At 47.5% G+C, this 12,413-nt stretch overlaps 2 protein-coding genes across 2 annotated transcripts; one reads left to right on the top strand and one right to left on the bottom strand.

The window, feature by feature from the left end:
• The first annotated feature begins 1,077 nt into the window (after positions 1–1,077).
• On the top strand, positions 1,078–4,054 carry CSUI_006528 (uncharacterized protein). Its single transcript, XM_068066684.1, has 2 exons — positions 1,078–1,812; positions 3,109–4,054. The coding sequence occupies exons 1-2, from the start codon at positions 1,079–1,081 to the stop codon at positions 3,308–3,310; spliced, it is 936 nt and encodes a 311-aa protein (XP_067921341.1). The 5' UTR covers position 1,078; the 3' UTR covers positions 3,311–4,054.
• A 2,994-nt stretch (positions 4,055–7,048) lies between these two features.
• CSUI_006527 (uncharacterized protein) lies at positions 7,049–12,399 on the bottom strand. Its single transcript, XM_068066683.1, has 2 exons — positions 7,964–12,399; positions 7,049–7,228 (listed from the first exon to the last, which is right to left on the bottom strand). Exon 1 carries the CDS (start codon positions 9,963–9,965, stop codon positions 9,636–9,638), a length of 330 nt encoding a protein of 109 aa, XP_067921340.1. The 5' UTR covers positions 9,966–12,399; the 3' UTR covers positions 7,049–7,228; positions 7,964–9,635.
• Between the last annotated feature and the right edge of the window lie 14 nt (positions 12,400–12,413).

Raw genomic sequence — 12,413 nt, 5'->3', positions numbered from 1 at the left:
TCTCTGTGAGAAGACAATGCATCTACTACCTACACTTTCGATAGAAGCGTTCTTATGTCTCTTCTTGTGAAAAGTTAAACATTTCTTTCTTTCCCAGAGACAAGCAGGAAGACCTCATGAGTGACTTCTTGATTGAGGAAGACGTTTCTTGTCGTGCGAAACATAGACTCTCTCACTCCCTCCCTACTCTCTTTCTCTCCTTTTTTCTCCTTTCTTCTCTTCATGCTTCTCGGGTGAAACGTAGATACTTATCAATGTATATATATATATATATATATATCTGTCTCTGCATCGGTGTAGACCCTCTCTCTCTCTATGTAGACAGATACATATGTAGGCCCTCTCTCTATCTCTCTCTCCCTATATATATAGCTATATATATCTTCATTCACGATAACCCGCTATCTCTATACGCACGTGTGTGTGTCTATACATATACACGTATGTACATATATATATATATATACATATGGATACTTTGATCTATGGCAACAGTTCGCTGTATTGCAGGTGCATGGGATTGATCTGACTGACAGCTACACACACTCTCCCTCTCTTTCTCTCTCTCTCTCTTACTCTCTTGTTTCACTTCTTCTATGCATGACACGACAGCTACAGGGAAAGAAGTTTTGTGAAAAGAAGAAAAGGAAAAGCGTGAAAGAAAAGAGGCCGGCAAACAAGAGACATCTACGACGCTCTGTTTACAGATGAATGAGGCGTGCATATCATTACAGGGGGTGTCTAGATACCTATGTAGAAGTCAAGGTGGATATACAAGTATATCTATATCTCTCTTGTTTCTCTCTATCTTCCGATGTAGGAGGATCTCTGTATGCCTGGAGAGAGAACATAGATTGATCCTACCATCTTCTCTCAACGAGTGAAGTCATGCATATATATATATGAATGTATATGTATAGGGAGAGAGAGAGCAATATCAGTGTCTCTATAGATAAGTATGTATACATATATATATATATATATATATGTATATATATATATGTATATATATCCTTTTGATCGCAGTGTATTTCTGCTTATGTGGGTGTTTGTCGGTCGCTGTTTTTTTCCTGTGTGCATGCAGCTCTACTTCTTTTTTCTCTCCGAGATCGACTTGTTCTTTCCTATCATTCTCTCTCCTCTTTACCAACATCGTAATCTTTCTTCTTCATCTTCTTCTCCTCTTTCTACGACAACCTACCCATCAAAGACATTAGGCTCGAGACATTGCAGTCCTCTCCACATGTCTCCTCCTTCACCGACAGGTCTCCATTTCTCACCTTCTTCTTCGTGTTCTCTTCCAGATGCAGATAAGAATGCTTCTTCTTCTCCATCTACCTTTTCTTCTTCTTCTCTTGCTACGTCTACCATCACATCTTCTTCTTCTTTCTCTTTTCCGACTTTTCCAAAGAAGACCTCTTCAGGGGTGTTGTCGCAGGTATTGCACGATCGATCTTTGCCGGGCTCATCGCAGATGTTTGCATGCGTTCGTGAAGAAATTGAGCGAGGAAAAGAAAATGAAAAAGAAGAAGAAGAAGTAGATGATCTATCTACATCGATAGGGCAACCACCTATGAAGGACAGCAGTAGGGATTCTTCATCTTTCCTCCTCTCTATGGATCAAGATCAACAGGGAGAAGATGAAGAAGAACTTTTGAATTTTTCGTCGGTCGTCTCGGAGCGACCACGTTTTGTTCACCCTCATGTCTTCTTAGAGCTCTACGTCGCTGATAGGACGGCCTGCAAGCCAACTGCTCCTCCTGCTGGTAATGGCTACTGTCAAGCATCTCCCTTTAGAAAGAGTAGTAACGGGTAAGTGTCCGCAGTCAGCCATCTAAGGTGACATATATACACGTATATATGCGTAGGTTTGTGTGTGTCTATCTATATATGTACGCATATACATGTATATATGTATATATTACATATATATGTATGGCGGTGTAGCTGGAGTGAGCCTATAGAGAGTGCTGTATTTCTAGTGGCTTGAAGTAGACAGGCTATGAGACGGAACAATCGAACGCATGCAATCCGATTGAAGATATGTTAGTTGACATCGACAGTCTTTATTTAGAGGACGAGGCTGAATTCACCCCCCTCGCTGAGACACGTGTGTCTTGCATTCGTAGACGGCAGCAGTTGTCAGGCTAAGAAAGGAGGGGATAGGAGAGTCATAGCTCGAGAGTGTTTGGTGTATATGAGGATATATAAAGTCTCTACGACTTCATTTGAAAGGCAGTGAGCTAGACAGATAGATAGCTATATAGCTAGAGAGATGTGTCTCCATGCTGAGATATGAAAGACGGCTCTTGTATACCCTCCCGATTGAGAATGGTAGTCTTGATGATAGTGTGTAGCACTTCTTGACTAGGCCAGGCGGTAGGATCTTTCCTTACGAGTGAATGACGTTATATACCGCGTAAGTGACCTTTTGCCGATACACCTCCCTTCTCAGGCAAGGTAGAATACCTACAGTAGATGAGGTAGTTGCTTACTTAACTTCCTGGAGAGCCTGGATGAAGTCAGTTTCTCTTCCTGAGTCCTATGAAGCTCATAGCATCGGTGGAAAACCTAGACATGTTTCAGAAGGCTTGCCCTTTGAAAGATTTTATCGTGGAGGGCAGGGCGGAAGATATATATGTGACTGAGAGGTTATCTCGATAAAAGCCAGGGGCACACTCATATCGTATGTATACATGTATGTCTGCGATGATATAGAGGGGGGGGATGTGCTATCTATCTATGCATGCATGCGCCATCTGTGGCATCTCCTAGTAGTCTTCCTCTTACCAGAATCTTGTTGAAAGAATCTCTTCACTTTCTAGCTGAGTGCTTAGGGTGTCATAAGATAGAAAAGAAACAACGGCGGTTTTCTTTTTTTCACAAACGCTACGCACGAATTTTGAGAGACAGGAGACGAGACAAGTGTTTTTCTACTCGATTCTCCAAGCCCAGAATTTCACTGAGTGGTGACTGCTGAGAGACACCAAAGGTCTCGACTTTTTTCTTTTCCTTCAATCATTAGAGCCGACTAACTTCAGCAGATAGTCGCAAGGTAGATTTCATACGCATCTGTTTTTCTCCTATGTCGATCCATGGTGACTCTAGGGAACAAGCGATAGATCGGAGCTCTACCCCTACGACCGTCCGTCTTGTGCCGATGCTGGACACCGAGCTCTATCAACAGCTAGGCAACTGTCTAGAGCCTCCTGGATCGGAACAGAAGGCTTGTCGGTTTCTTAGAGAAGTTCTCGAAAAACGCCTTGGACTGACACCCGGGACAATCTTCGAAGAAGAAAAGAAATTATGATGACGGCGATGGACTCTCTATCTTGTTTACCTCACGTTAGAACTCATGGTAGCTGGAAGAACAGGATTGAATGAAGATGAAGATACATACACTCAGCTAAGGATGTGAAAAAAGCATGGCATGAGCGAGTCACATTTCTATCGTTGATCAAACGAACGGAAGAAGGAAAAGACAAGAAACAAGTTTCTTTCTATTTAATAAAGGATAAGTGCGTGGTCGAGGAAAGAAGTTTGGTCGGTCGATAGATGGATGGCTGATCGATTGATTAAGGTCTCGGGGTGCACCGACGACATCACGATCGGTAAACGAATGAACAAGCTTCACTGCGTGTCCGGACCGGACCGATCTTTTCGAAGTCCATCCAACAGAAAACCGAAACGCAGTCAATAGCGAATGATTGCGTTCGTTCTGTTTTCTCTTGTCAGTGACGGCGGGTTGAGAATGCCAGTCAGACAGACTGTGCTCGGTGGGTACGCAAGCGCTGCTTGTTTCTTGTTGGTCTGTCTGGGTGTTATGAAAGGCGAAGCAGAAACTAGACTTTGCTTGGTGTATGGACAAAGGCGATTTTTCTCGCTTGTCTTACCTCTGTCACTAAAGAGATGAGACTTCCCCCGGCAAAGCCACTGCAGTTACTTGACTGTCTAGTGGAGGTAGGAAAACTTCTTTGAAACGGATGAAGAGTGAGCAAGTATGGAGAGGTACAAGAGGAATTCTCACGCCTAGAATGACGAGGTTTCTGTCAGCTCTCTCTGGATGTGTGTGTGTAACGTCTCCTTTCAAAGGTCTGTACGACGTGTAGAGTGGTTGATAGTTTATGTGTATGGTAGTGTTAGGCGACTGCTTCTTCTGTATGTATCGGAAGCGAGCTGGCGACATCATTTGGTTAGGGTAGGTAGAGACTAGTTTTATCGAAGACGGTTTATGTCGAGTGAGAGTGCTACATAACTTCTCTCTCACTCGGAGCGTTTCTCTATCACAAGACCAACTGAAGATGTGCACGCAAAGAGACAACGATAACCCAAAAGAATCTCTTACAGACCAAACCTCTTTCGCCAATGAAAAAGGTCGGTAGCCATTGAAGGAAGCAGGAAGAACGAGAACTAAGAGTGTCTACCTAGGATGACAGACCCGAGGACAGTCGTGCAACAGGAAGAGAAGAAAAAACACACTCGCAAATGTACGAGATCAAAGCTGAGTGTCTGTATTTACGAATGCCCCAAGAAAACTGGGTGGCTCCTCATTCCCTTGACTAAGGATACTTTGGTTCTCTCGTTCAGTTTATCAAAGAAAACCTAGTGAGTCTTTGACTATCATTCTTTTCTCACTGTCTTGTTTCTGCCCTCTTATCAAACGCGTCTTTAGACGCCCATCGAGATTTGGCGCTGCGTGTCAGTAAGCGGGAATTCTGGCATCTTGAATCAGAAGAGATGCCAACAGGGAAGAGAGAGCGAGGCCCGTCACCGTTCCTCTCCCGGTTTATGATGCGGCAGATCTTAGACCGAGAGAGGAGGGTGTCTTAGTTAGTAGTGACACCCTCGCGACAATTCATGGAGACAGTAAACGGATCAATCGCGAAGGGAGCAAACAGGTTAAACACGAGGCATGAGCACTGACTGCCTTGAGGACAGATCCAAGAAGATACTACGGCTTAACAGACTCCCCGCTCACCGAGCACTTAGTACGCTCACGGAAAATCGGACAGGGGGCTCGGACAAACTTCTTTCTCTTGCTGTACAGATCATAATCCTTATGTAGGAATGCAAAAGATGACTTTTTCTTTCACGCAACTGGGGCGATCAACCAGTTCCGGTGACTGGCCTAATGCTCGGAAACAGTGGTCTGATCCTGTTGAACACGGAGGAACACTACGGTGCCGCACTCGTATAGGAGCCGATGGGAGCTTACGAAGGTGTCGATCGAGGGTACTCAGGTATTTCCTGCAGCCTAGGGATCACGTGATCACCTCAGCAGAAGAAACTACGCCGAGTCTCTCTCCGGCATCGGTCTGACTCGGGCAAACAAGGCAACGAGGGTTCACAATATGACAGCGGTTTGCAGGGTGGCATTTGGACGCTCACTGACATGCATAGACCCTGCGTGGAAAAGAATTGCAGATGAAGATACTGTCAGGCGACCCAAGCGCACACAGTGTCAGCGATCTGATCCAGTGGAACCGCTGCTAGGCTCCGGAACCGCAAAAGAGAACGCCAGAAGTTCTAATGCAGTCTGACTCCTGAAGTGTTGCTGGATAGGCACCTTGTTGGTCTGGCGCTGCTGTGATAAGGAAAATTTCTGTAGCGAGAAGGACTAGGTATATTCACACCACTCATTCCAGGAGTTGTGAATGCAGTACTGAAGTTCTTTGTTGCTAGTCGCCCGAGCACCTCCCGTTGGGCTTCCCTTCTCCACTTCAGATGCCATGCTTGGTTGCTTGCTGAAAGAGAAAGCCCTCTTCTTTCACTTTGTACGAGAGCGACGTTACGTATGGTATCCATCCCGTGTCCTCGCTTGCTTTTCTCGCTTACGTGCTTCCTACGCTGCTGTTCCGGCCCCCTGTCTCCGTAACGAGTCCGTATGGTGCAGGCCAGCTAGATCAGTGGGATGAGGCTTTATCGTTCCAAAAGACTTCTGGTGACTGTTCTCCGACAAGGTCTAATCGTGGAGGGGGAGCTAAGTGAACTCCGTAGCCACATCGTCGATGTGAGACACCCTTAACCGTCGACACGCGGACGCTAAAGCGAAAGGCAGTTTTTTCAACAGCATCAACGGGGCTTCAACTGCAGTCACATCTTCAGACTGGGAAACGTGAGTGGTACCATTCACACTAGACAAGTGTAGCTCTCTGCTTGTGACTAAACAGCTAGTAGCCTACTCGGATAAATCTTGTACCGTGTCTCAGCCGTCGCTTTCCGCTCATGTTGGTTGTAGTCTCTAGTCTGCTTACTCGATAGTACGGATGTCTGAGAATTTGAGCTAACAATCGTAGAGAAATCCCCAGGGATCAGGTGTACCAAAAAGGCGCCCTGTCCCATCAGCTTAGCAGGAAAGGTACCGCCAGGACACTCCTTGGTGGAATCAGCCGTTCAGCGGGCGATGCGAATCTCCCTGCGAACAGGGGAGCTGGATTGCTTAGTCATGCACTGTTTTACCTTGCTTGGGAATCTGTCGGTAAGCTACTTTCGACACCGTACAGGAGCAGCGCGAAGCAGCCCTGTCACTCTTCGAGGAGTATGGCACCAGAGGATTGCAGTGATAGTGTGTAGTGGAACGATTTCTGGCTGGAGGAAGACGTTCTAACTACGTAAGCTAAGGAAGAAAAAATCCTCGTAACGTGTCTCGCTACACTAAGCGAAACGACGCACGTGACGGACGCTCTTCAGTGGCACAATGCCCGTCTAGATTCTATTTCCCGCAAGACCTGGGTTTGTTATAGCGAAACGTGAGTTTTTCGCCGATAGGCTTTCATCTCATCAGAAATAGGAAGGCAGGAAAGTGGCACGACACCACGAGCTATTTGTGACTAACTTGCGATATACGACTGAACGCCTCTTTAAACTTGAGAACCCAGAAGTGAAGTTCTTACGCAACCTGTAAAAGTGGACTTGAGTGCTTCAGTTCTCATCGAAGGGACTATCTCTTTGGAAAGAATGACACCGCACACTGCGCCGGGACGTCACTTCTCGAGCCTGTAAAAAATATGGTACGTATCTCCGCGCTCAAAAAGGACTGCAGTGCAAGTAGCGAAGTTTGTCACTTCCCTCGGGGTTCCTCCCGATTCAGAATCCACCAAGGCGTCCACGACCTCCACGAACGCAAACTCTCTCATTCCCGTCATCCGTAGAGAATCAATCAGACCGGGGGCGACGGCGTGGAGACGTCCGTTGCTTTAGGTTTCGCTTTGTCATTCTTTTTTACGCTCTGGGAAGAACACGCAAAGAGCAAATAGTTTACTAGCAGTTGTTACCTTCGGATCCATTGAGATTTTGGACCTGGCTACCACAAACGAGGAAAAAGAAGTTCTCTCCATAGAACATCCTTCCAGAGACAAGAGCTGTGCGGTACAGTTGGAACTAGGAAGACACCTTCCCGGAGTCACGGAGCGAATTCCGAGGGAACAGTGAGCTCCATAGCCACTGAGATCGCCGTTGGGAGAAAGAAGAGGAACTGTGAGAACCCGCTGATCAACACCGTCACTCCAGACTTCTCTTTAAACACTAAGAAAGCTGTACGGGGTTTCCTGCAGCTCTCTTGAAATCTATTCTCATGCCTTCGCTAACTACCACGGGGCAACAATCGTGGAGCTTCATCCAGAAGAAGGATCGCCCCCTTCGACCTCCTTTCCCAGTCTCACAGTCCATGTTCTTTGCAAACAGCTTACCCTTCTTTCGAGCGAAGAAACGTACGACGAAGCCAACCTGAGTCGCCAGCACAGCCTACCCACGTGTCTGCCATGCTACTCGGTGGGTGCTTTCACCAAGGTCTCAGCTATTCTCTACGGCATTCTGCAATCCAAGCTTGCTTGATGTCCATCGAGCTCCACGAGCTGTGCAGGCCGCTCGAGAACTTATTTGACTTAACCTTACCTGCCGTGACCGGACTGTACAGCCCGGTAGCACCTTCCTCTCGTAAGAGGACTGACGCTAGACTTCTCACCTCTTTGTTGCTCTCGCCCATCGGAGAATCACTGCCTTACGAAAGAATAGATCCTCGTAACCCCTGATTCCTGTGTCACTTTCCGAACTCCATGAGCTTGAGCGCCGCACGTGGCTGTGTGCCTGGTGAGCTGACTGGTGTGGCAATTGCCCGGGATCTGCTGGGGTGAACCGTCAACGGAGCTCCACGCTCTTGATGTCGGATGTCGATGATCCACTAGGATGCTCAGACTATACGGTTCTCTGCAAAAGCCTACTTCGCTTGTAGTGTTGTCCTTACCAGCGCCGCTTGTACGGAAAGGCCGGCGACGACCGGCGGGAAACCGCTCCGCAACCGCCAGACTTTGTTCAGGGCTCTCCAAGCTTGCTCCGGGACAAACCGGTGTGAACCATCGATCCGTAATTTAGGCAGATAACAAATCGGTGGTCAGAATTCGTTCAGGTCCGCGCGCAGACACGGACGCGTAATTACTTTGATAGGAGGTCGTAATTAGCTATTCCGATCGGAAAGATGTTCCCACGACATGGTGTGTCGACCTTGCAGCGGAATTCCTCTATATTCTCAGTATTCCGGCATGTTTCTCGCGAATATCCAAGCTCTCCGATGCCTGAGCTGATCGAGCTGTATGGATGACTTTGTCCCAGTCGTATACAAACAGGAAAACCGTCCGCCGGTGAGGTACGTATCAACAATAGAAGCGCAGACCTATCAGGTGTTCTGGGGATGGGCAGCCGACAGTCGGCTGTCTGTTGGAAAGTTCAGCTGTCTTCTGCTGGCTCTTTTGTAAAGTCCGGCCGAGTCAGAAAACTTCTGCTGCTTTCCTTACCATAGGGGAGCTTCGCGCGTTTAACAAAGAAAGAGGCTGTTTTCCTAACTTGTGTATGTGTATGAAGAAACTACTCTTTCCTGTCCGGACCTTGTTTTATGCGTTGTCTGAATAGACTGCTATTCTTGCAGAAGTGCATGGCGTGAAGTGATAGTGAGTGCTTCCGCTCTTGTCCGTGTCTCCAGCATGCTGCCAGCTGTCAATCACTCCGTCCATTCTGGTGAGGAGGTCACCGCCTATTTGGTCGTGGCGCCGGCTCAGTCCTCCGGACTTCATTCCCGTAGAAACAACCGAGGCGTCTCAAGTTCAGACGATCTCAGCTGTCTTGGTTATGATGGAGGAAGATAAGGATCTTCCCCGTTCCTATGATCCTCTCAGGACTGCGGAGAACGCTGCACAGGCTGATAGTCATCCACCAGCATTGTTGTCATGGATACGCGGTAAGTGTGTCTGTTCTCACTCTCCTGTCGGTCGTGCTGCCGCCGGATCGGGTGGGAGGTTCTCTAGCTCGCCCGGTCAAATGTTGTTGTATCGATTGTTGCGTCGTTCTTGCTCCTATTTCGCTGGTACGGGTGCGCTGGACGACAACGCGCCAACGGCGGCCGTTCGGTTTGATGTTTTAGTCCTAATGATGAGAGAAGCTCTGTGTCAGTAATCTCCTGAGCGATCCGACAACACCGTCTCATGTTGAGCTGAAGAAAGGACTGAATGATGGTAGCTGCTCTCCGGCTGTTTTCCTTCACATCCGGGAAGTATGCTGTCTCCTGCTGCCAGCGTATGGAAGCGTGATTGATCATCGTGATCTGCTGTCTGCGCATGTGATCTCAAAGAGATTGATTGACTGGTTCATTGCCTCTCTTCTGCTGTTGAAAGTACCACAACCAATGATGCTGTGAAGTCTTCGTCTTGAGTAATCGTTGCTGTACATTGACGTGTAGCTTGCGGTGTTCTTGCTGCGGATTGCTCAAGGACGCGTGATTGAAATCTCTTGCCATTGAATGCAAACAGAGCTCGATAAGCCGACCAACAGCTGCCAGGTGCGAGAGACTCATATTTCGGCTGCTGCTGTTGTTCCTGCTGCTCTCCCCTTGCTGGTGCCGCTGCTGTACACCCCGTAACTCTATCTCTCTCTCTTTGGCTGTCTCTCTGTTGGTGCATGCGGCGGTCGACTTTCATCCCGCCGCTCTGCGGCTAAGGCCGTGATAGCAGAGACGTATGTATCTCAGCATAGAGGGTGGTGTGGATGCATGTATTCAAAGATGGATGGCTGCTGGTGCGCGATAGTAAAGAGCGAACCGGTAGGGGCTGTCTCCTCGTCTGACGAGCGGGCAAGTTGCAATCCACTGAGAGAAGTATGCCTGCGAGCCGTGAAGGAGTTATTATCCGAAGAGTTGCTTTCCTCCTGACTTCTTGCTGTGTCTACCGATGCCGACAAACATCACGCATGCTCGGCTTCCCAAAAGACACAGCTGGAATGAGATTCTAGGAGGTCCGCTCGCTCCTCTTGTCCGCTGAGCGTGGAGCTGATCAACAGGCCGGAACGAGCGAAGAGAGCGACAGAGGGGAAGAACTACGTGAGCGAGGTCTTACCGCCGTCTCCACTGTCTCGTCTCTCTCTCCTCAGCTTTTTTTGTCAAGCTGAAAGGTTCACAACCGCCTAATCTAGAAAGGGAGAGCGATATTAGCAGCAGAGAGAGCTCAGAACAGCTGTATCTTCTCATCTTTATGTCACAGAAACCTGGGATTTGAAGAGAGAGAGAGGACTGTGCTGTATTTCTTAGTATTTGCTGCTCGTTGCATGACTGACGAACGGGTGAAGAAGGAAGGAGGGCTCTCCTTTCTACAGCCAAGTCATTAAACCAAAGGAAGGCCTACTGCTGCTTTTGCTGCTGAAAAAGTTACGCGTGGGGAGGTGCTTATTAGTTAGGAAAACGCATGATCGACCTAAGTTCCATTCAATCAATCTCTGTCTCTGTCCTGGAGAGGAAATGAGAGGAGATCAACACAAAGGATAAAAGTCTCCTGCTGATGCTGTTGCATGCCTTAGGACGAGGGGTAGGAGAAGAACAGGGGTGGTGGCACGTTGCTGATCTCTGGGACTTTGGAATAAGAGGATAGATGCATGGTGAAGATAGAAGGGTGAAGGGAGCGGGAGAGGAGACGGGGAGACGAGACGGATGGAAACGAGAGGGAGGAGGGCGTTAGATGAGAGGCTTCTTCAACAAAGCCTTTCCAAAGAAAAGGCACACAACAGACGCACCGCCAGAAAGAGAAAAGCATTCTCTGCATCATCTACCCATCTGTAGAATTGCAGGCATGTACATATATACATACCTACATATACAGTATCTATCGGTCTATCCATGCATGGATAGATAGACAGATAGATAGATACTACCCACTAGAGAGTGGCACTGAAAGAATAAGTAGCGGCGTCTGTTTCTGCAAAGACACCCGAGATGTGACTCGAGAGCTTCAAAAAAGCCGAAGAACTGCTGCATGCACTCTGTGTATAGGCGGAGAGAGTCTCTAATGGAACAATGTGAAGGCGACAGATAGGATGTGTCTATGATGCTTTATTCTAGCCAAGTGTATGGATGCATCCATTCTTCTACGTTGAGAGCTTGAATCGAAACTGCCTACAGCTCACTCGATACACAAATACACAACCCCCCCTTCACATTCTTTCTTAGCCATAAAGAGGAAATCGATTCAGCTCGATCGTCCACAGCTAGCCGGAGGTGGATCGATCAATTCTAGCACCATATAAAGAACACGTAGGACGACAAGGACAGGGAATACTTCTGCAGCTACTATTCTACCGTAGAGGACGAGGCCTCTTCACAACACAAGTCATATTATCTTCTGGTGTCTTCTCCAGCATCGTAGAAGACGAAGAAGATAGCGAAAGAACGAGCTGGGCTAACTTTTCAACTAAATGTGCATGCAGGTAGTCGCAGATAGGGACACGCATGCAATTACTTCGAGGCATTACGACAGTAGATACACATCTTGATTGAAGTCTCTCCGTAGAAGAGAGATAAGGAAGATCTACATTCCTTCCGGCATTATCTGTGACCCTCTGTGCTAGGCATATAAAGAAGAAAAGTAAAGACATGCAGTACGGCCTACGTACATACCAACCTTCATCCCTTCAATCGATACTAGGGACGGTGGACGGATGAATCGATGTTGTTCTTGTAATGAGGACGAAAAGGATGACGTCGATTCATATCCTTTGCTTGACGAAAGCTAGCGTGGAGGATACATATATATATCTATATATATGTATGGTCTACTCTGGTTCTCTTCTTTCTCCAACAGGATGCATGCATGAAAAACCGTACATCTTCTCTGTCTACCTCTTCATTGAAGCAGATGATAATTGTAATGATCAACAAGACTGTCGTCTTGTCTCCTCTCTTCAATCCCCGATCATTCATCATCTAAGCTCCCTACCCGATCCGAGACAGAAAGACAATGGCTAGCTAGCTAGCTACTACCATGTCCACATAGAGACACGATAACTCTGTAGATATGAATCTCACCAAACAAATCACCGTTCTTCCTCTTCTCTCTCTCTCTCTCACGAAGATCTTACCGACGATTGTAGGGATGAAGGTT

The sequence above is a fragment of the Cystoisospora suis genome, assembly GCF_002600585.1.
Source record: "Cystoisospora suis strain Wien I chromosome Unknown contig_3316, whole genome shotgun sequence".
Lineage (NCBI taxonomy): Eukaryota > Apicomplexa > Conoidasida > Eucoccidiorida > Sarcocystidae > Cystoisospora > Cystoisospora suis.
This window is presented reverse-complemented; position numbering and strand designations above follow the sequence as displayed.

Coding starts and splice junctions, on each gene's coding strand:
- CSUI_006527 (XM_068066683.1), bottom strand. CDS start 9,965: ATGAAAGTCGACCGCCGCATGCACCAACAGAGAGACAGCCAAAGAGAG.
- CSUI_006528 (XM_068066684.1), top strand. CDS start 1,079: ATGCAGCTCTACTTCTTTTTTCTCTCCGAGATCGACTTGTTCTTTCCT. Junction 1,813..3,108: donor TTTAGAAAGAGTAGTAACGG/GTAAGTGTCCGC, acceptor TGGTGACTCTAG/GGAACAAGCGATAGATCGGA.